Source organism: Tasmannia lanceolata, unplaced genomic scaffold (genome assembly GCF_043159265.1).
Source record: "Tasmannia lanceolata isolate RefF3 unplaced genomic scaffold, GAP_Taslan_0.1 ptg000013l, whole genome shotgun sequence".
Lineage (NCBI taxonomy): Eukaryota > Viridiplantae > Streptophyta > Magnoliopsida > Canellales > Winteraceae > Tasmannia > Tasmannia lanceolata.
Window position 1 is genome coordinate 4,434,589 of NW_027518690.1, and position 22,766 is coordinate 4,457,354.

At 37.7% G+C, this 22,766-nt stretch overlaps 1 protein-coding gene across 3 annotated transcripts; it reads right to left on the reverse strand.

Moving 5' to 3' along the window:
• Positions 1 to 2,543: 2,543 nt before the first annotated feature.
• On the reverse strand, positions 2,544 to 17,716 carry LOC143889564 (uncharacterized). 3 transcript variants are annotated; one of them, XM_077393820.1, is made up of 4 exons: positions 17,519 to 17,716; positions 12,697 to 13,694; positions 6,472 to 7,336; positions 2,544 to 3,065 (listed from the first exon to the last, which is right to left on the reverse strand). In XM_077393820.1, the coding sequence occupies exons 2-4, from the start codon at positions 13,663 to 13,665 to the stop codon at positions 3,019 to 3,021; spliced, it is 1,881 nt and encodes a 626-aa protein (XP_077249935.1). In that variant the 5' UTR covers positions 13,666 to 13,694; positions 17,519 to 17,716; the 3' UTR covers positions 2,544 to 3,018. The 3 variants fall into 3 exon arrangements, with proteins under 3 accessions (XP_077249935.1, XP_077249937.1, XP_077249936.1); XM_077393822.1 differs by lacking the exon at positions 17,519 to 17,716 and adding an exon at positions 17,482 to 17,516; XM_077393821.1 differs by lacking the exon at positions 17,519 to 17,716 and adding an exon at positions 17,403 to 17,495.
• Positions 17,717 to 22,766: the final 5,050 nt, after the last annotated feature.

The following is a 22,766-nucleotide window of genomic DNA, read 5'->3' on the forward strand; positions in this document are numbered from 1 at the left end:
CTTTGATTCCGGGTCCGGTCCGGTCCGATCCTCCTATTGATCTCATTTTCGAAAAATCCGTCTTGCTAGGCCCAGCTTAAACCCGAATTTTCAGACCAGCCACTTTGTGAATCCGCAGTAGCTGTATCCGAACAAGAGAAAGGGTAGGCTAGGGGCCCATTATCTCGATCCATTGAGACAATTCTTTGATTCCGAGTCCGGTCCGGTCCGATCCTCCTATTGATCTCATTTTCGAAAAATCCGTCTTGCTAGGCCCAGCTTAAACCCGAATTTTCCCTCCCATTTTTTTTCTTTCCCGTATCATGTTTTGTAATCTACGAGTGTAAAAGAGTAGTCATAGAGTGGGACTGTCCCAGGTAAGAAAAAGGTGAATATATCAATTCCCCTGCTTAAACACCCTCCAGAAAAAGGAGGAAAAACCAAAAAAAAGGGGGAGCCCCCTCTGATGGCTATTTCATCGCTTTTGGCCTCGGACATTTCCGGTGATTGCTTCACTCACTCTCACGTTAGAATCTTCTGTCTCATTAATTCTAGGAAGAAGTGTTTTATGACGTGAAACTCCAACAGCAAAAGTTTACAATTGGCTGAGGTGATCAGATAAAGTGGGACCCAGCTGATGTTTTGTATTAGGGACCTGACATATTCACCCTCTTTCCTTCCCCGGGCCGCCCCTCTTTTGATTTTTGTTTTTGTTTCTTTGTTTTTTTTTGCAATGGTTACCCTCTCTTTTGTATTTATGACTGCTCTTTTTACACTAAAAAGGGGTGGCCCGCAGAAGAAAAGGGGGCATATATATCTTTTTCCTTCTTATTATTAAACTCTTATTAGTCTTCTACTTTGCATTATTTGAATTTCTTAACCACATTTCTACTGACCATATTGGTTTGAAATGGGGTTTGCTTCCACACTCCTTTGAAACAATGCTTAAAAAAAGCAGGGAACTTGACAGTACAAATTCCATCTTAAATTATGAGTTACCAATTGTGATTATGATTAAAAAATCACCCCAGAAATGAGGAATTCATGGAAGTGATCCTGCAGTTCCGGAAACAGAAAAATCAGAAGGATTGGAATGATTGTGATTACGAAATTCAATAACCAAAGTTACTCAGATACTTCTAAGCAAAATTATCAGACTTAACTCCTATGGAGTATCATACCAAGTAAACACAATGGAGTTTGTTAAGTTGCTCCGCGGCATCTGTGATTCTACCACAGTCTAATGAGATGAACTCGTTTTAGTATGAATGAGTATCAAAGAAGGGATTTCTTGTCCTGTTAGCCGAATTCTTTTTAGTGTTTAGTGGTGGAGGAAAGTGGATGGTGATTTCGGATTATACTAATAAACAACATAAATAAAGTAATATACGACGAAATTTATAGAACAACTAGAAAGAATCAAAATGATAAAAGTAAATTGATGACTAATCTGTTGAGTTGGTGCACGGATCTAAATCTAGTGTCGTAAAGGCAAATATTGTCCTTGCATAGACAAGACATTGCAAGCTACCAAACTGATCTACCTGCGCTGAGGAACTCGGAACTAATAGACGATCAGGGATTGGATGTGCTCCTCTACCATGTTCTATACAAATAGAATAGCCCATTTATACAAAATGGTAAAGGGTGTCCCTCTATGGTCAAATCAAGTTCTAAGGTTCGATTTGGGAAAAGAAAGATAGAAGAAAAAATCAAAACTCACTCGCCAAAATTCATGATATTATACACGTAGCTAAGACCTCTGGGAAAAGCATGAAAAAAAAAAAGGCTCCCCAAAATTTATGATATTATACACATAGCTAGGACCTCCGGGGAAAAGCATGAAAAAAAAAAGGCTCGAATAGAACGGATCACCTGATTTGCCTGCCTCCATAACAGGGTGCAGTGGCTTACGAAAAGCATCTGGTAGTTGCACAGATGATCCACCGTCATGGGCGGTCCACATGAAGGCAAGTACTCTAGAAGGTGCCTGAATGTTCCACACTCTAGCCAATTTGAAGGGAGGAGGGGGAGAGCTAGAGACAATATGAAGATAGAAGGATTTAACAATAAAAGTTCCAGATGTGTTCCGGATCAAAACCCTTTTGTCGCTGCCACCCTTTATGATGTACAAAGACTCCAGCACCTCTAAAAGCAGGGCTAGTCTCTCTACTTCTCTATCAAAGAAGTTCCTTCTGAATTCAATCTTCCAATCGATCCGATCCTTTGATCTATCAAAACAGTTTGTACAAAGGAATCTTTATCTGATACCACTCTATATAGTTTTGGGAGCAGATCCTTAAGAGGAGACCCAACACACCACTTGCCTAGCCACAACCTTACTCTCTCTCTTTTATAAACTCTAATTTTGGTGCATTAAACTTTTTGGCTGCGCCTCAACATATCCCCCCTCTCAAAAAAAAAAAACATAAAAAATAAACCTAGAGACACAATCCAAATTGCTATTAGGCATGTCTCAAAATCCTGACCTGATAAACCTAATAACTGGTTCAAAAAATACTACAATTTCTCTTCAATGAGAACTATATTAAAAAAAAAACAAATGAAGCAAAACCATCATTCACATAAAAACAAAGTCAAAACCCATATGTTGGTTTCAACAATAGGCTGCCCCCTGCAAGAATCAAGCAAAACATATTCACATGTTTTCATCACTCACCTAATGAAGCATTCAGTTCAGTCACTAATCTCCTCTTTTGATTCAGTTCTCTTTGTTTCCTTTCAGTTTAATTTTCAAGCCAAAAAAATAAATAACATTTTTAGAAATAAAGACAATCATGTCTGATTCAACTGCACACACAAGGACCAGTGCACTTGCCTCTTAATCAAACTTCGCTTGAACAGACAGAGCAAAACGCCTTTGACATTTTACATTTGAGGAAGCTAAAGCCGTCAAGAATGGGGCCCACCAAGCTGCATCTGACCTAATCATGTTTTTTTCTTTTCTCTGGACTGATATATGTTGATATATCTATAGAAGTAACAAACTAAAACAAAGCTGGAACCAATCACCTAAAGTTATGATTCATCTTCTGCAAGCTGTACGTTGTATCCGTGCTTACTGTCTGTAACAGAAGTCCAAAACAAGATTAAGTAGGAAAGTCATAATAACATAGAAGATTGAAGAAATAAGCAACAAAACCCTGCTCCCAGATTTTACTCAATGAACGGTGAAAAAAAAATGACCTTAAATTCATAGATACAAGTTCGGAGATTTCTCGAAGTTCCGAGTGTTTGCCAAAGTTTGAAGAAAAAAGCAACAAAACCATGTTCCCAGATTTTACTCAGTGTGTCTAGGTGTATATAGACTACTTGGGTTTGTGATGTTGAAGATCACCAACAGAATAAAATGCAATAACATATGTCTGACATGCAAACGAATGGTGAAAATAAGTGACCTTAAATTCATAGATACCAGTTCACAAATTTCTCAAAATTCTGAGTGTTCACCAAATATTGAAGAAATAAGCAACAAAGGGCTTGGTATATGGATAGTGGTTGACCTAAAACTACTCGGGTTTGTGATGTTGAAGATCACCAACAGAATACAATGCAATGACTTATGAGTTATGACTTATGACTAACATGCAAACGAACGGTGAAAATAAATGACCTTCAGTTCATAGATACAAGTTCGAAAATTTTTCGAAATTCTGGGTGTTCGCCAAAGATTGAAGAAATAAGCAACAAAGCCCTGTTCCTAGATTTTACTCAGCGTGTCTAGGTATATGGATAGCGGTTGACCTAAAACTACTCAGGTTTGTGATGGTGAAGATCACCAACAGAATAAAGTGCAATGACTCATGACTGACATGCAAACAAATGGTGAAAATAAATGACCGTAAGGGCACGTTTGGCTAATGAGGATTGAGCATGAAATCCATGGTGGATTTTCCAAATGAAGGTGCTTCACAAGCTTCATCTTGAGCAGTCCGTTTGGAGAGAGTTTTTGATCTCAACATATGGTAGAGGACAACATCTCAATTTGATAGAAAAAAGTGCAATGACTCATGACTGACATGCAAACAAATGGTGAAAATAAATGACCGTAAGGCCATGATAGATTTTCCAAATGAAGGTGCTTCACAAGCTTCATCTTGAGCAGTCCGTTTGGAGAGAGTTTTTTTATCTCAACATATGGTAGAGGACAACATCTAGAAACCAACAGCTGCAGCTCAAAAAAATGGAGGAATATTATGGATACCAGAACTTTGTGGAGGGAAAATACTCGATGGATAATGGCAGAAGGAAATATCGGCTTTTGGACTGACATTTAAATTGGCAAGAGTCCTTTGATAGAACATGGTGAAAATCGGGAGGCGATAGAGGTGAACACTAGATTAAAACATAAGATTCTTCCTGAGGGTGGTTGGAAGATTGATCTGATCATGCAACACCAACTTGTGGCCTTGAAAGAGATTTTGAACAGCGTCCACATAAGCCCAACACTAGTCAAAGACAAATTTATTCGGAGCAAAACTACTTCGGGTCTATTTTGTACGCAATAGGCATGGAACTCTTGCAGAACCCGTAAGTGAGAAGGTCATTTGGGCTGATTGCATATAGGGATCCACTCCCCAAGATAGGTGTTGAACAATGTTATGGAGGGCAATAGAAATATGAGAGATCTTTGCAGCCTCAAGAAACGATACTAGTTTGCTGGATCATCTAGTGCTAGAATACTTTGGCATCGAAAGCCGCAGGCCTAAACTACAAAGAGACATTTGTGTTTGGTGAAAAAGACTTGAAAGAGGGACCCAAAACTGAACATAGATGCTGCAGTCAAAGGACATCCGGGTGAGTTCAGAGGAGGAGGTGTCATGTGAGGTGTGAATGCAAGCGTAATATTTGCATTTTTCTTACTACTGCGGTAAAAGTTTCAACATGACTGCGGAAATGAGGGCTCTCCTAGATGGCCTTCGGCTCTTCGCTTATGCTCCGACTACAAGGTGGGGCAAGTCAGCATTGAATGGGACAGTAAGGTATTAGTTGATCTTACTCTCAAGAAGGGGAGTCATGCATGGTCGATTAGCTACCATTGGCTGGAAATCTTGAAACTTCTTGCTTGCACCAATCTTGTATGCCAACCCCAGTTTAGATAAGTAAACACTGGGGCTGACATGCTTCCGAGCCAAACACACTAAACTAAAATTGAGCTTTGCTAAATCAGTTCCTAAGTGATTTTAAACTCCTCGTCCAATTGTGGAATCTCATAATACAAGGACTTAAACTTTCATACAATATGAGACACAAATGAGTTATTAGTGGCAATGACCAGATTCCATGAGGAAAGAGCTGAGATGTGTCCCATGCCTCCTTCGGAATATTCACATCACTTATGATACCCATCAATTCTTTATAAAATGACACCTTGACAGCATGCATTGCATTTCCCATTTTGATATTCCACTTTCACAAGGCTTCCCCATTTCTCAGAGCATCCTTAGTGCTGTGAGATCACTTCTTTTCAGTGTCTCTCATAGGTCCTGATCTAGATATGATTCAACAATGGAGGAATATTATGTCTAAACTCTAAACAAAACTCCACTCCTCAAAAAGTAAACTAATTAGAAATAAAAACTTCCTATTCTAACTAAAATAACCAGTTACTTTGCATTTCTACAACTCCTATATCAATCATAATAACAGAAAAGAACTTTCCCAGATCACCCAAACATGTCGATAGAAGGTTTCTTATTTTAAGATTGCATCCTGTCCATCACCCCCGATCCGGTGCATACAAAGAGTCGGTTATGACTTTTAAAAAGGGTTGTGGGGCGATTTGTGCTTCAAATTGCAAGAAGCCATCCAACCATAAGAACTACATAAAACGGGTAATCACTAAAGAACTGAGGAAATCGCATGATTTGCCTTAAGAATGGAGAGTTCGATCCTGGCCCAGGATGAACACTGGCGGCATGCTTAACACATGCAGGGAAGTGGTGTTTCCAGTGGCGGACAGACGCCAATTTAGTCCAGCATGCCATAGGAGAACGTGACAAGAAGTTCCCCATTCATTAAATTTAAAGACGGCTGGAAATTTTTTTGATTTATTCTGTGTTTAGAACTTAAGATATGAAAGGAACAAACTAAAGAGAGAAACATGTATGAAAATATCAACATTCATACTGAGAGAAAAGAGCTCAATACAAGTTAACACAACAAGAGTCACTCATTATGCCAAAGGTAGATTCCTAAGCCTAGAGATGAAGAGGCAAAAATGTGGTTAGCCTCTTGAATTAATATACTGTATATTTGATGCAGGCACAAATGGTTCTTTACAAGCCAAATTATTTAAATGTTGAACATGGTTTTAAATTTCGGCCAAAATTACCGAAATTTCCAACGAAATCTTGTAAAATACAGAAATTGTTTTTCCGAATTTTACATGATTTCGGACGAAAACTGGAAAATTTCTGTTTTGGTTGTGGCCGAAACCGACATTTAAGACCTTGATGTTGAATCACGTACCTTTCATGAAAGGCCTCTCATACTTATCTTTCCTTTCATCATCATTTTTCCATTCCCCATCACCGTCGCCCATTTCCCCCCTTCCATCATTTCCAATATCACTTTCACTTGCTGTCTCCCACTCAGAATCATCAGCCTCTTGGTCATATAAGTCTCCATTATTACCCTCACAATGGACCCCACCATGTTTCACAGATGCCTCTCTAAACAACCAAGCAGCACGCATTTGCTTCTTAACTAATCGTTCGGCATAATCAGGAACTTTATTTTGTCTCAACGAAAGGTCAGGGTCATTCGATTGGGAACATTCGTTTATGAACAAAATGGCATCCAACAAACTCTCCTTAGCTAAGCCAAGCATATCATATGCTTGGGCTCTTCTCCACAGGCTTTTAGCGTGACGGTTAACCGGGTTATGAAGGCACAATGCCCGTGTTGCGTCACTTATGGCCGCCAAAGGTTGTTGCAAAAGGAGATAACACTGAGCTCTATTGCTGTATAGTACAACTCTCTCTTTTTTGGACCTCATAGGACATAATGCCAATGCCTCTGAATACTTAGATGCGGCCGCCGCTATAATTCCTGACGAGAATAGAGAATTGCCTTCAAGTTTGACAACTAGTGCGGCCGCTTGTTTGATATGGAGGTCCTCTTTGGGCATATTTTTCTCCCATTTCAATCTCTGCCTGGAATTTGATAGTTCATCAATCTGTTCTCTTGTACGGTTACTGAGAGATGTGCGAACTCCTTGTTGTTGGATACATTCTTGGAGAACGTTAACAATGGTGTTCCCAAGCTTTTTGTGATCGCCCAGTTTTGAAATTTCCGCCAAGTCTGTAAGTGCCGGTACTGCCTTATCTATCACCTATACAAAAAATAGAGTTAGAAAAAAAAATATACTGGTATAAAGCAAACTAACCATTTAGCTCCCAATAAAGACTGATAGTAAAGGAAACATAATAATGATGTATACTGATAAGACCATAATTGTAAAAATTTCAGAGTTAAATCATTTTTATAACTATATGTAAAAATTATAGAACCTCCGGCTGTTTGGAAACCCAATCTGGATTTTCTGTTTTGACCTTTGAATGGTGTTTTTATCATAAAGTAAATTTTATATATTGTAAGGAGAATATTTTTATATCCTCAGAATCTTGACTTCATTATCTTTCTAACAAATCCAATTTCAAGCAAATCGGAGTTCGATAACCCTACTTTTACATCATGGAAAGTTGGTCCTTTAAATATGTCCAGTTTTTTTGTGCTGATTTGCTGCTTATTTGTTCACTCATTTTGTAGAATTTATGGTATCTTTGTAGTTCTGGTTTCACTCCCAAGAATACCCTTGAATAATACAGAAATACATATCATGTCCTACAATTAAGCAAAAGTCATGAATACCATTAATAAAATAGAAATACCTATCAAGTCCATAAATCAAGGAGTACATTTATGCCTTTGTCTTTAATGTATTAATGACTAACATCTACTAGCACACAAAAGAAAAAAAGGAAAAAAATTCCTATAAAATTTCTAATTTTTTACTATAAATTGAGGATTTACAATAATAAACACAGTTTTGAAAATATTGTGAATGGTTCTGCTTTATAAGTAGCATATGGCTGCTCCATAAGTGCACTATGCTCTGATTTCAACTTGTCTGAATACACTTATAGGATATGATGATTACTATCAACAAGATAAACACATTTTAACAATATAATGAAATCTGACACAAAAAAAAATCATTAGAACGGTTTTGTTTTCTAATTTGTATATAGCTCCCTGTGTGCAAATTTGTTAGACAAGAGTGATGATGTACAAAACTTTAGGAAAGTTCCATAAATTTATTAAGAATGTAACAGCATATCGCAAAAACAACTTGCAGCTAGTGAAAAAGCTTTTTTTAATCCTTCTAAACTAACACAAATATACATTAGAGGTTCACAAAATGTACTTGTGACTGAAGAGTCAAATACATGTAACTTAGTTAGAGCTCATGTTCATCATAACAGCCATAAGACTATAACTGGGACTTGAATACGAGCACCCATATCCTATTGCGACTATTATTTCTCATCAGAGTAACTGATCAAAACACAAAATTAAAATTTTCTTAAGCCAAGGTGACAATATTCCAAAACACCAACGCTTGAAGAATACGAAGCTGAAAAGAATTGGGTCAAGGCCAAGATGATGAAATTATAACAATGCACGCTCGGGAACTATTACTCAAAACAGAGAAACAATAACTTTTTTTTATTGAAAGAGGAGGGAAACAATAACATTGTTCGAAGCTGATGGGTGTTGAGACATGGTGTAGTATTGTACTTTTATCAAAATGGTGACCTTCAGTTTGGTGATTCTATAGCACTTGCCACAATCACCAAAGGTGCATGAATGTATGGGTTTAACTTGTAATAATCCATCAACAAGCACCTTGCATGGAAGAAGAAGTAGAAGAGGAGGAAAAGAAAGAGAAGCGAGAATTCATGGGAGGTGTAGAGAGTCGAAGTCCAAACCAAAAACTTGCATATATAGATTTAAAGTTCACTGCTTAGATAAAATGCCAGTTGGAGCCAATTGATGATGTAAATAAACACAACACTAAGTGATAGAATTACTCCAAAACTTTAATAAATAAGCCTAAACTAACTTTACTCTTAACAATCCCCCTCAAGTCAGAGCTAGCTTGGAACACATACTACCAAACTGACTTCGATCAAGATTCTTTGGAAACACATCCACTTGTAGATCTTACAACGCACGGAATAGATATTATTTTGACCTAAGGAACAAAGTGACAATCCACTTCAATGTGCTCATCAAAACTAAAACACATATCTTCCAAGCTCCGTTTGGTTGCCGGAATATTTTTGGTTCTTGGGATTTTTGTGGAACAAAAATCTTCCGGGGAGATTGGTGGGAAAAAAAACTCCCTGGAAATATCCCGGTAAAATAAAAATCCCATGTTTGGTTGACCGGACTATGGTGGGAAAAAAAAATGCTTTGTTTGGTTGCTTGAACTATTGGGAAGAAAAAAATTCTTCCACAAGCTTATTTTTGGTTCCTGGGAGTTTTTTCTTTTCCTTCCTAGGGTTTCGTGCGGGGTTATTTTGGGCCCACCAACCAAACGTGGGTTTCCTGCGGAAATTCCACAAAAGTCCCAAGAATCAAAAAAATTCCGGCAACCAAACGTAGCATAAGAGTCTTCAACCACATCAACTAACATGCAGTTTGAGTCATCACATGACATTTTGCATGTCTTCTATCACTGTCACAACCTCCCTGACTTACAGTCACGTCCTCTACCAACACTACCCACAGAGAAGGCTACAAAATAGCCCACAATAGCCCCCATAGTGGATGCACAATAGTCTGGAGCAACTTCCAAAAAGCAGCTCAACAATCCACAAGGAACAACACAACAACCCAATATCCTCATAGGTCGTGCATAATCACTGGTTAGGGCAACTTATTAGCTACTCCATACGAAGTTACAAATTAGGGCAATCCACTAGCTACTCCACACGAACATACAATTAGAAAAATACACTAACTACTCCATGTGAAGGCAACATAATCACTAATTAGGGCAGCAAGACAGCACCAATCTCACAAAAGGTAGCACAGTGCACATGGCAACACAGCAGTTTTCACAAGGCACACTGGTCCACATGGATATACATCAGGTCACAAAAGGGTAAAACAACTTTCATACAAGGATAGAGATGGTGCAAGGACACAAGGGCCCACGGCCCCACACGAAGCACATCAGTTCAAGCAAACACATGGAAGCCCACTAAATAGCACATCCCCAGTAAGTAGCTGCAGACCAATCACGTGTATAGAAGCCCTCACAACCCACGATAGAGAACACCATAGTTCACGAAGAACAAAACACTCAAAGTAAGTTGACAACAATTCACACAAGGCTTCAAAAGGCTTTCAAAAAAAGGCTTCACACAGTTTAGTGGCATCGATTATTGGGGACTTTCTCTCCGGTAGCTAAGTTAAACTTAGTGTGTGTCCAATCTATGCCACCATGTGCTTTTGGTCATTACATCAATTAGACGCAAAGAATACAGTCTTCAATAGTAAGACATCATGTACTACCACTATTCTGATAGTGTCTGTGAATGACATTGTTCTTACTAGGGACTAGGGACAATCATGAAATATTGAAAATGTTAAACAATGCTTGCAAGGGGTTTTGATATAAAGGATCGGGGGTATATTAAGTACCTTCTTGGGATTGAAGCCACCTATTCTGGCATCTTCATTTCTCAACACAAGTATGCGTTAGACCACATTAACGACAAAAATTTACAAAGGGTAAACTGAGTTGATGAACCCCCTTAAGGTTCATCATCAACTCTTCAGGATGAATACAATTTCCTCTTCATGATCCTTCTAGATATAAGAGACTAGTTGGGAAGCTTATTTACTTGACCATCATGCCCAAACATCACATACGTCATGAGCATGGCTAGTCATTTCATGCATTCTCCATGTCTTTATCATTGGGAAGCTGAACTTCGCATAGTTTGCTATCTTGAAGGGATCTGGGAGAAAGGTTATTGCATCGAAATTAGGGACACATGGACGTAAAGGGTACACCAAATGGTAAAAAATCACCTTATGGCTCCTGTATGTTTGTTGTTGGAAATCTGGTGACTTGAAATATAAAGAAGCAATCAGTGGTGGCTTGTTCGTCAGTTGTTGCTTGATATAGAGCAATAACGCATGCTACTTGTGAGTTAATGTGGCTCCACTTCGTATAGAGATGGGAGTTGAGGTTTCAGTTCCAATGAAAATTCATTGTGACAATCAGGTATTCATTCACATTGCTTATAATCCAGTCTTTATGAGAGGACAAAGCACATATAAGTCAATTGTAATTTTGTGCAGGATCAAGTGGTGACCAAGACCATTGCTACACCATTTATTCATTCCATTTAGTCGAAATATTCACCAAAGTGACTGTACGAGTAGGTTTTCATGAGTTTTTGGGTATGCTGGCTAGTTTGATATTTAGCACCAGCTTGACGGAGAGTGTAGAAGAATGGAGATAGGGTCTATCTATTACGTATGTAAAGAGGGTTTTCTCATTTTTCATGTTTGTACTTTAAGTCATTTAAGTGACTTATGTTGGAACTGGGCCCATACAATTGAACAATAAAAAAAGTTGTGTGTTGGGTTTTCCATCCCAACCCACCTCATTTTCCTTTTCTGGTTCTTGTGACTTCCTCTTTGGTAGTTTAAAACATGGTTTTAAATTTCCAACGAAATCCACACGAAACGACCGAAATGCTTCAACTTCCATCCCCACTGAAATGCATGGTATACTATACCAGACTACCAGTATGTGTTACACAATTTTATTTATATCAATTGCATGTAAAATGTTGTGCATGTATTATGTATAAATATTTATAAGAATTACATGTGAAATATGAAATGTGGTATGTACTGAATTATCAGACACGAGTGTTACTTGTTTTTAAATCATTGTGTAATTTTTTGCTTATGCAATGATTTTTGAGGGTGTATTTGTGCTTATTCTAATGTCCAATTGTATACGTTTACATGATTTTACAGAATTTCCACCAAAATTTTCATCCGAGTCCGACATGTTTCCATTTCCATCATGACTGAAATACATACCTAAAATCTTGGTTTAAAGTATGCTTTAGATTAATAACAAGGTTATATAAGGGAGGGTGTTGAGAACATACAAATGCAAAACTTCCTAGAAACACTTCTTGGTGTCATGTTTATGTTGTAATAGTAAGCCATGTTTATCCCGCCTTTCTTTGATCACATTGTATATTGACTCTTAATTTATTTGACAGAGCTGAAGACGGATTTAAAGATTCTCATGTTGTTAGAGTGGAATTGCATTGTAAAATTCAAGGTACTAACTTTGAATGTTGGAAGGAAATCAAACAGAATATAACAAACATAGGTAGGTCAAGAAACTAAAGTTTGTTACATTAATTATCAAAATGGATGAAAAAAAATCATGCACAATTACAATGACCATCCAATCAATTTTCTATTAAGCTTAGATAACCCCTTCTAAAGACAAACTCAGGTGGGCTAGCATACTTGATAAGAAAGATCGCCAAATCCATGGAAGGCATAGAAAATTTAGATGAAAAATTCTTACCTATGAAAAATCCGTGGAGGGCATAGAAAATTTAGATGAAAAATTCTTACCTTATGACAAGTACTTGGGTCCTGTAGCAACCCGAGAAGACAATCTATAGCCATATACTGCCAGTCATCCGATGACCTGGCAATATTACATAGTGCCTCAATACTGCCAGGGCAACTAGCAACGGGCCCCCTACCAAGCTTATGCTGGCAAATTGTTCGCAATACACCAATACCCGCTGGCGAATTCTCATTAACAAGCCCACCCCACATACCCGGCAATTTGATTAAAAATTCCGGCTTGCAAATAACAGAGAGAAACTCAGGGTTAAATGCAAAACAATTAATAAGCTGAAGAGACCAACATTGTAACTGACTAGCCCATTCCTCTGCCTTTCTCGACTCCATTTCCACACCACCCATCCCACGTGTAAGCAAATCACAGTGATAACTAAGCCTCCTATCCACAAACTGGTAAAAGTGAGAGTACACAATTTCCAATGAGCTTGCCGCTAGTTGTATGGAAAGTTCTAGAATTTCCCCATGACTTGCCACGGCCGGAAATGTACTGGCATAGGTGGCCAAATGTCCTAGGGCTCGTACCGCCACTCTTTGTTCGACCCAAGTTAACCTTCCTCTTAGAAGCTCAACTAAGGGAGGGATAACCCCGGCATGGACTGCACTTTCTGCGAATTCTTCCATATTCATAGTGTAAGATCCAATAATATGTGCTGCGTAGTATGGAATATATATATTTTGGTCGTGGGAAAGCCAACGCCGATTTTTTAAACCCTTCCATATAAGTGCGGACATGCATTCAAATATTCCCAAGTCAATAAACTCGGGGTCGTTAGGATGTGCCATGGCAGTGTTCCAAAGGCCACTGATTGGGAGAACTTGGCCATCATCGTCCTGAGAAGGAAGGTCTCTGAAGAACTTTACTATACTGGTTCTGCGTTTACTTGGATTTGCCTCTTTCATGACACAGAAAAAGCATCCTGGGTATGGGCAATCTGCTTGAATTTTATCCATCTATATATACTCCTTTGGGGACTTAAAGGCTGCATAATAAAACCACAACTATTTACAAATGAGGCCGGGAATTTACACGGTGCACGTAATTAATCATATTGATGTGTATAGCTAATAATAAATTGCATCATCTATGTAATAACAAGTAGGAACAGCCCCATGCGAGCCAAAAACTAAACTGTTCTGTTTATTGAAGTTATTTAGTTGTCTTGAAATAATTATACAGATATATAATACTTCCAATCAGAAGCATAAGGTAAAAACAGTCATATGCAATACTTCCAATCAGAAACATAGGGCATGTTTGGCTACCATGAATTGTTTTACTAGTGTCTCCGGTGATGAGTGGCAAAAGATCAGGGAACTGTCGATCTGATTTAGAGTACAGTCTTTTGTTTCCGGATTTTTCGCCACTCCTCATCGCCGGAGACACTAGTTTCCGGTATTTAGTTTCCTGATTTTTAGCCACTCCACCCCTCATCTCCACTTGGAGACACCGACTTATCATGAAAAAACAATTCATGGTAGCCAAACATGCCCATAAGGTAATAACAGTCATATACTTGGTATATTATTTTCTCTAATATCTTCTTAGAGTGTTTAACAAAGACTAAAAAAAAAGAAATGCATGAGAAAATTTGACACCTTAAATGAACCAAATCATGAAATGTAATCATTGAGGGATTAAAAAAAACCTTGAAAACTGTAAAAGTTTTTTCTTGTTGATCAATGAATATCAAGCATAAGAAAAGGTAGTAAAGAACTCAATCAACATCAAAGAAAGTAGTCCCTTCAAGAAATTTGTTGCCCTATGTCATTGAATTTGTGCAAACCCCGCATAGCATTTCACCTCCTATAACTAATGGTCTTTCTTCCTTTGAACAATGAATCACTGCTAATGGTCTTTCTTCCTTTCACCATTGAATCACCAAAATAACCAACCCAACTGGCATCTCATGGAAATTTGGTAAAAAATGACCACAACTATCCAAATCGATCAAAAGTGCTAAACCAAAAGTGTACCAGCAAAAGCATCCAAAACTCAAATGCCAGATTTTACTTGTTAAAAGCAAAACAATAGAAATACAATAGTTGCCAGATTGGGAAGTGTGAGTGAGAAGCGATGCGGCAAGCGGGAGCGGGAAGCGAAGGGTTAAGAAAAGAGACAATACGGGAAGGGAAGAGCTCTAACAGAAAATGGGACCTTTCAAAAGAGACTTATTAGCTATGATTTGTGGAAACGGGCACGGCAAGCCCCCAAAATTTAGAAATGAGGACACAATAAAAATAGAAAGTTTATATAATCATGATTCGTGGATACGGATTCGTGTGTGGAGTTTCAACATGGATATGAGTTGTCTGACATGGCAACATCTAAAAGTCTAGAAATAATGACACATACATACATATAAAATTACATATTACTATCATAATTTGTAACAATATAAATATGGAATTCATTTAACAAACTAATAAATCTTAGAATTAATCACATAAAATCTAAAACAAGCATGAGATAATCAAATAATACATCTTCATCAATTCAATCTAGTTCTCTTCTGTCTCCAATATACAGCGAGAAAGGAAGACCAATATGACACAGTGAATATAGTATTGGGACAAGAGTTTTAGGGGAGGGGATATAACAACAAATTTTAGTTAAATAAGAGCTAAAAGAAGAGTTCATAATAAAAGAAGTAAAAACAATATTCAATAACAAAACAGAATTTCACACTGGACACGGTACAAAAATAACATTTCTAGAAGTACATTTAATTAAAAGTGTCCAAAGAAGTGTCGACACGTGTGGACACGCGTGTCGGGTCGAACACATTACAACACGTGTGTCGGCAATAAATTCATATTATCGGCTAAATAATAGCTTATTAGTGAAATAGCATCGCCTAGTAGTTTCTATTAAATGGCTAATCTTCCCCAATTAGATGGATAGATTGACTACTTGCTTGCTTTCCCGTAGATGAAATTGGCTAAGGAATGGATTTTATCTCCCGTTATTTTTTGGAAATATATTTGACTAGACTTTTATGTACTATTAAGTTTTTATGCAGCATGTTCGGTAATCATAACTTCTCGGCCAACGAGGTTTTGTTCTCGTGCATGAAATGCGCCCTCTTATCTTACGGTTGCTTCACCATTAGTCCTTGTCTTTTATAAAGGGGGCATTATTGGTATTTCATGGACTATATTATCCCTATCGAGAAGTCTTTATCGATAATATATTTTAAGGACTATATTATCCCTAAAGAAAGTAAAGAGGGAACACATGAGAAACGTCATTGAAAGTCAAAACAAATCATGCAATAAGTTATGAAGGAAGGGTTGAAGTGGGTAAAAAAGACTTCACGATTGATTAGAATTACAAGTGTCAGGGATTTATAGTTTCACATGTTTTATCCATGTAAATTTAATGTTACGGCTTTTAAAAGATTCCACAAAAGTTCTATTTGAAATTTAAAATAATTTTTTTAATTTTAAATACGTTCCTTCAACATTATCAAAAAAGGGCGGCCCAATGCACGAGGCTCTCGCCCTTGCGGGGTCTGGGAGGGCTAGATGTACGCATCCTTACCCCTGCTTTGCAGAGAGGGGCTGTTTTCGTGACTCGAACCCATGAGTACCAAGTCACAATGGAGCAACCTTAACGTTGCGCCAACACTCGCCTTCCTTAACATTATCAAAAGGAGAAAAATACTCTTCTAAGGAAAAAAATATATAAATAAGAAAAGTACTCTTAATTAAGAGGAAATGGGCAGGAAGCATGTGGGAAGGGGGTTTCACCTAAATTTTGGAAGCGAGAAGAACTTAGCTTCCAAAGATAGTTTCTGGGGAAGTGAGCTTCCCATCCAACTAGGAAGTTTCCAGTAACTATACGAAGGGAAATTATATGGTGCCCGACCGTCAAGTCCCTTGTGGGTGGTGGTACGTCAAAAGTACCACCCTTGATGTTTGATCCAACAGCAGCCTCTTAAAAAGTGTCCTCTGTTGGATCAAACATCAAGGGTGGTACCGCCCAAAAGGGACTTGACGGTCTGGCACCATATAAAAACTCCTATACGAAATACTTTAATCAAAGAAAATAATTACTTAAGATTAGATAACCAAGAAAATCATCAACTAAAGCAATTGCATCCCCTCTAATGGATACACACAAGAACCATATTGCAAAATGCAAACCACCTATAACAACTAATCTTTCCTCCTATGACCAATAACTTATATGATCATTTCAGCATACCAATGTTACCGCGAACCAGAAAATGACACAAAATATTACAAAAAGTACGCAACTTTACTAAACTTTTTTTATTTTTTTGGAAATGATAACATGTATTCAAATGATCTACAAAATAGTCGTAGACCGCATAGGCCCAACTTTACTAAACCCGCAAAAATTAAATGGGAGAAAGCAGGTAGAGTTCAATGCCCAGCATAGGAAAATGAATCAAAAAAGAAAGAAAAAAGAAAAAGAAAAGCTACCCAACAATCAAAGGGTAGTAAAACATAATGTTAAGCTATTCAACACTAAAAAGAACACAAAAAGTTAGAATTTTCTTTCACTAGAAATGAACTTAAGTTTTCCATCAAAGGCTACAAACAAGATTAAAAGCAAAGAACCAATCACAAAAAGGAAAAAAAAAAAAAAATTAGAAAACCAACCAAACCTAAGATTCTCAAAAGGATCTACAAAACCCATAACTCAAAAACTAGAGATCTACCTTCAAGAAAATAACAGGACAGGATTCAACAAGCAAACCCAGAAATAATAAAATGAAATAAGACAGGATGACAAAACACCTTTGAATTGGAAAATGAGCAAAGCAAAACTCCGTACCTGGACTAAAATGCATCAAATAAATACTAAATAAAACAAGCCTCTGATGAGAGAGAGAGAAATGATATTTCCACCCCTTTTTGGCATGCAAGATTCTGAAATCCGAAAAAATCTCGGTGTCTTCTAATGGAAATTTTTTTTGAATGCAGAAATCAAAAGCGTATCGATATTTCATCTTTCTCGGTCTGAAGTCACTCTGAACCAAACGGTATTATTTTATTTTTCTTTGCCTCGTGTCAAGGGCCCCCTGTGCTTCCATTTTCTCCTACAGTTTTTGAAATGACGAAAATAGCCCTCTTTTTATTGCCTACGTCACGGGAGAGGTAAGGATGCTTCAGTCATTTTAGTACAGTAGTACAGTAGTACAGTGTGGCCACCTTAGTAGAGCGTGGCCTCTAATAATTAACATTAGTACAGTGTGGCCACCTTAGTTGAGTGGGACGCGATTTTATAATAAAAGCTCAATCCAAATTTCCAAAAATCGACCTGAGGTGGATCTTACGTTTTATATAAGGTAATATAAAGGATTAATCGTCGGATAGGTGTTGGTGATCACCATTTTTTAATCTAATTCAGGCAAAACCCGACTCAGTATTATAATAAAAGTCCAATTCGAATTTCCAAAAATCAACCCGAGTGACCCGGCATTATAATAAAAGCCAATTCGAATTTTCATAAATCGACCCGAGATGTACTCGTACATTTCACATAAGTTATTAGAGAGTATTAATTATTGGATAGATGTTGCCAATCACCGCTCCTTCACTTATTTGAAGATAGTAAAAGCCCAATTCGAATTTCCAAAAATCAACCCCAAGTTTCACTTGTATATTTTATGCAAGTTATTAGAGTGTATCAATTAAAAGATCCCCGTTGTTCATCACCAATCCTTCACTCCTGGTCACATGACGCTTCCTCAAACTCTGTGTCCTTGCCCTACCCTTATTTATCGTGCACAAGAAAGAAAGAAAAATAATCCCAATAACCACGGGGAATGATAAATGCAAGGGCCCTCTTTATGGAAGGGCCGGAGAAGGGCCCTCTAATAGATCCACGTCATTTTCAAGTCGATTGAGAAATTGAATTCGGTTACACTTGATGACGTGGATCTATTCAAGAGCCCTTCTTCGGCCCTTGCATAAAGAGGGCCCTTGCATCTATCATTCCTCAATAACCAGATATTGTATCTGCTAGGTGGGAGTCTAATACTGAGTTGGAAAAGATTTTATAATAAAAGCTCAATCCAAATTTCCAAAAATAGACCCTAGGTGCCCCCTATGTTCTATATAAGGTAATAGATAGGATTAATTATAAGATAGGTGTTGCCGATCACCACTCTTTTGCCTAATTTAGGCAAGACCCGACTCAGTATTATAATAAAAGCCCAATTCGAATCTCCAAAAATCAACTCAAGTGACCCGATATTATAATAAAAGCCCAATTCGAATTTCCAAAAATCAACTCGAGTGACCCGGTATTATAATAAAAGCCCAATTCGAATTTCCAAAAATTCACCAGAGATGTACTCATACATTTCATATAAGTTATTAGAGATTATTAATTATCGGATAGATGTTGCCAATCACCACTCCTTCACTTATTTAAACCCTTGGTCTGAATATATAGTGAAAGCCCAATTCGAATATCTGAAAATCAACCCCAAGTTTCACTGGTATATTTTATACAAGTTATTATAGTGTATTAATTAAAAGATCTGTGTTGTCCATCACCACTCATTCGCCCCTAGTCACACGACGCTTCCTCAAACTCTTTGTCCTCGCCCTACCCTTATTTATCGTGCACAAGAAAGAAAGAAAAAAACAATCCCAATAACCACATATTGTATCTGCTAGGTGGGACTCTAATACTGAGTTGGAAAAAATTTTATAATAAAAGCTCAATCCAAATTCCCAAAAATCAACCCGAGGTGCACCTTACATTCTATATAAGGTAATAGATATGATTAATTATCAGATAGGTGTTGCCAATAACCACTTTTTTTCCTAATTCAGGCAAAACCCGACTGAGTATTATAATAAAAGCCCAATTCGAATTTCCAAAAATCAACCCGAGTGACCCGGTATTATAATAAAGCCCAATTCGAATTTCCAAAAATCGACCCGAGATGTACTTGTACATTTCATATAAGTTATTAGAGAGTATTAATTATCGGATAGATGTTGCCAATCACCACTCCTTCCCTTATTTCAATCCCTGGTCCAATTTTATAGTAAAAGCCCAATTCGAATTTCCAAAAATCAACCACGAGTTGCACTCATATATTTTATACAAGTTATCAGAGTGTATTAATTATCAGATTAGTGTTGTTCATCACCACTCCTTCACCCTTATCACATAAGTCCTTGCCCTACCGTAGTTTATCGTGCACAAGATTTTATCTGTCTATCTGGACAGAAAAAATAATCCCAATAACCACATACTGTATCTGCTAGGCAGGAGTCTAATATTTTTGTCAGTGCCACGTCATGAGTTCATGGCTAATAAGATCACAACAACGAATTCTACTAAAGAGATAGAAAAAAGTTTCCTATGTACCTACATAAAATATGTATTTACATCATGGTTTAAAATTTTGGTTTCGGTAACCGTTTCGGACCCCATCGAAAACCGAAATTACTAAAATCCGAAATTTCCGTTCGAAATTCGGTAAATGGCGAAAAATGAAATTCCGGTTTCGGTCGATTTCGGTCCAAAATTTCAGATTTCGGTTGAAATTTAAAACCATGATTTACATATAACATGTACTTTGAATAGCAATATTGTTAACTTGAATACAATTTGAACAGCGTTTCCTAATAATGTACCCTCTCATATCTTCTTCTATTACTGGATTTTAGATTAAGTATTAGAATTAAGAGAGTATAAATAATCAACATTGGAACAATGCTGGTTCCTGGTCTCAGCAATTAGATATAAGAGATTATAAATATACGAAGCATTAATTATTAGAGCTCTAACTGTGACAGAATTGAGAAACTCCACAACCCACATTTATTATCATGGAGCGCGACAAAAGATTACTAGTAACCAGGGCAAAACCGTTTATCCCTCCAACTAGAGATCTAATTTTGAATGGTATATGATTGTCATATGAGAGGATCTTTCATATATTTCAACAGAAACATAGAAAATGGTTAAAAGAGAATGACTTTTACACTCATTTATGGAAGATAAGTATTAGATCCCACTTTTACTTAGTTTGCTTAACAGATTATCCTAAGCCTTTGATTCATCAAGCATCATCAGGGTTGTACAGTGAAAAGCTAAACCGTTGATTCTGGGAAGTCCATTTGGGATGAGACCAAGATCATGCATCTCCCATCATGATGTATCAAGATCAATGGTGGTGATTTCAGTAACACGTACTCTTATGCTCGGGTACCCCAGAAAATTGTCTTTCACCCATAATCATAAAAAGTGACTGGAAATAATGCACACGTCACATGAATATATGGTCTCTGCACGTAGGTGCAAGCATTATTTTTTTCCTGAAATGAGTAGAGCCCACATATTTTAATGATCCAGACCATTCATTTGTTAAGCCCTGAAAATCATCTCCACAGGATGATCCTAAGAGGGCACCTCTATTATCCTCGATCAAATTATATTTGATGCGGTTTATGGCACGTTTGGAATTGAAGCTCCGATGAACCTAGCACCAGCTCTCGATTCTTCCTTTAGTCGTGGACCATAGAAGTGATGTGCTCAAGATTGGCAGAAGGGGGAGAGTATCAGCTAGCTTTTACCCAGTATGAAATCAATTTTGATCAAGTACTCCCGTATGGGTGCCTTTTTCTGACTGGACTTGCCTGTGAAATAATGCCGAATCATATGATCCTTGCCCTATGATCTATCGAGGTTTCTATAATGTGTTGTCTCTCTACGTACGGGAAGGTTAGGATCATCCTATGCAGATGATTTTCGGGAGAGGGCCTATTTAAGTTAGTGCCCTCAACCGAATGGTTTGGATCACCCAATCATGTGGACCCCACCTCTTTTTTATAAAGGGAAATGATATATTCACCCCCTTTTCTTCCTGTGCCACCCCCTTAGTCTAAAAAGAGTAGTCGTATATGCTCTAGGGAAGGGTGGCTGGAGGAAGAAAAGGGGCGAATATAGGATAAAAACACCATGTAATAGCTACTTTGTTAAAATTTTGTGGGTCTCAAGTCTCGACTTTGCTCAATAGGGTTCATGCATTAACACATGTGGGTCCCACTATTTATAATATCAGAATGTTCGGGGTATCAACGGCCATGATTTCACGTGAATGTCCCACTCGGCCTCATTTGTGTGGGCCATGAGCATTTAATTAAATGTCGTGAGATATAGGGACAAGATGACATGGGGTGAGTTATGATTGTGACAATGCGTCAGTTGTGGACGTCCCTTTCTTGATTGGGCCCACATAACACAACGTCCTTGTGGCCTATTGCTCATTTGCTCGTGCGTTTTCTTTTGGCCAGGCAAGTAAAATTAAAGAGAGAAATGATATTTCCACCCAGTTTATATGGATGTTAGTGTAAGGGGAATGATAAATTCGCTCCCTTTTCTTCGGGCCAGCCCCATCCAGTGCAAATTGGGGCGAATTTATCACTTCCCTAGTAGAAATTTACTTATTGGTGGGGCTCATAATTCATTCGATTGAGTTTTTATTTGGTTAGTTTGTTGTATATTTGTTCAGATTTGCTAGCGTCCATTGCATTGCATCCATCGCAGATGGTTTGTTGCATGTCAGACCAGCCACACAAGCTTACTTTACAGCAGCTTTTGTCTTCATTCATGAGGTGGCTCATCTGACATGCAACAGACCATCTGCGATGGACGCTAGCAAATCCCATATTTGTTTAGGTTGGTGTGATGTTTTCTGTTTCTTTTTTCTTTTTTTCTTTTTTAAAGATATATATCCGCCCCATTTATTTACTTGGAACAACACTCTGTAGTGTAACCCTCTAATATATTTGTTGTACAATAAAAAAAGTTTAAAAAATGAAGCCTTAGAAACGTCTCCACATTGAAGGATTAGAGTCATCTTGGGGAGAAGATTTTTGGAGCACGGTCTATATATGGTGGGAGACTATCAAATGAATAATTTAGAACACCCATTTGGTGGGAGCCATTGAATGAATTTCCATGGAAATATAAGCCCGCATATTATAGAAAATCTTGCAATATGGCGTCCAAGCATATTTTTTCAAGCAAAAGTACTAGAGGCCTCTCATAAAAG

Bases quoted from the DNA above. Each gene is read 5' to 3' on its own strand.
- LOC143889564 (XM_077393820.1), bottom strand. From the start codon at position 13,665: ATGGATAAAATTCAAGCAGATTGCCCATACCCAGGATGCTTTTTCTGT. The intron at 7,337-12,696 runs GTAAGAATTTTT...TTTTTTGTATAG, and splicing joins ACCCAAGTACTTGTCATAAG to GTGATAGATAAGGCAGTACC. The intron at 3,066-6,471 runs GTACGTGATTCA...CTTCTGTTACAG, and splicing joins TGAGAGGCCTTTCATGAAAG to ACAGTAAGCACGGATACAAC.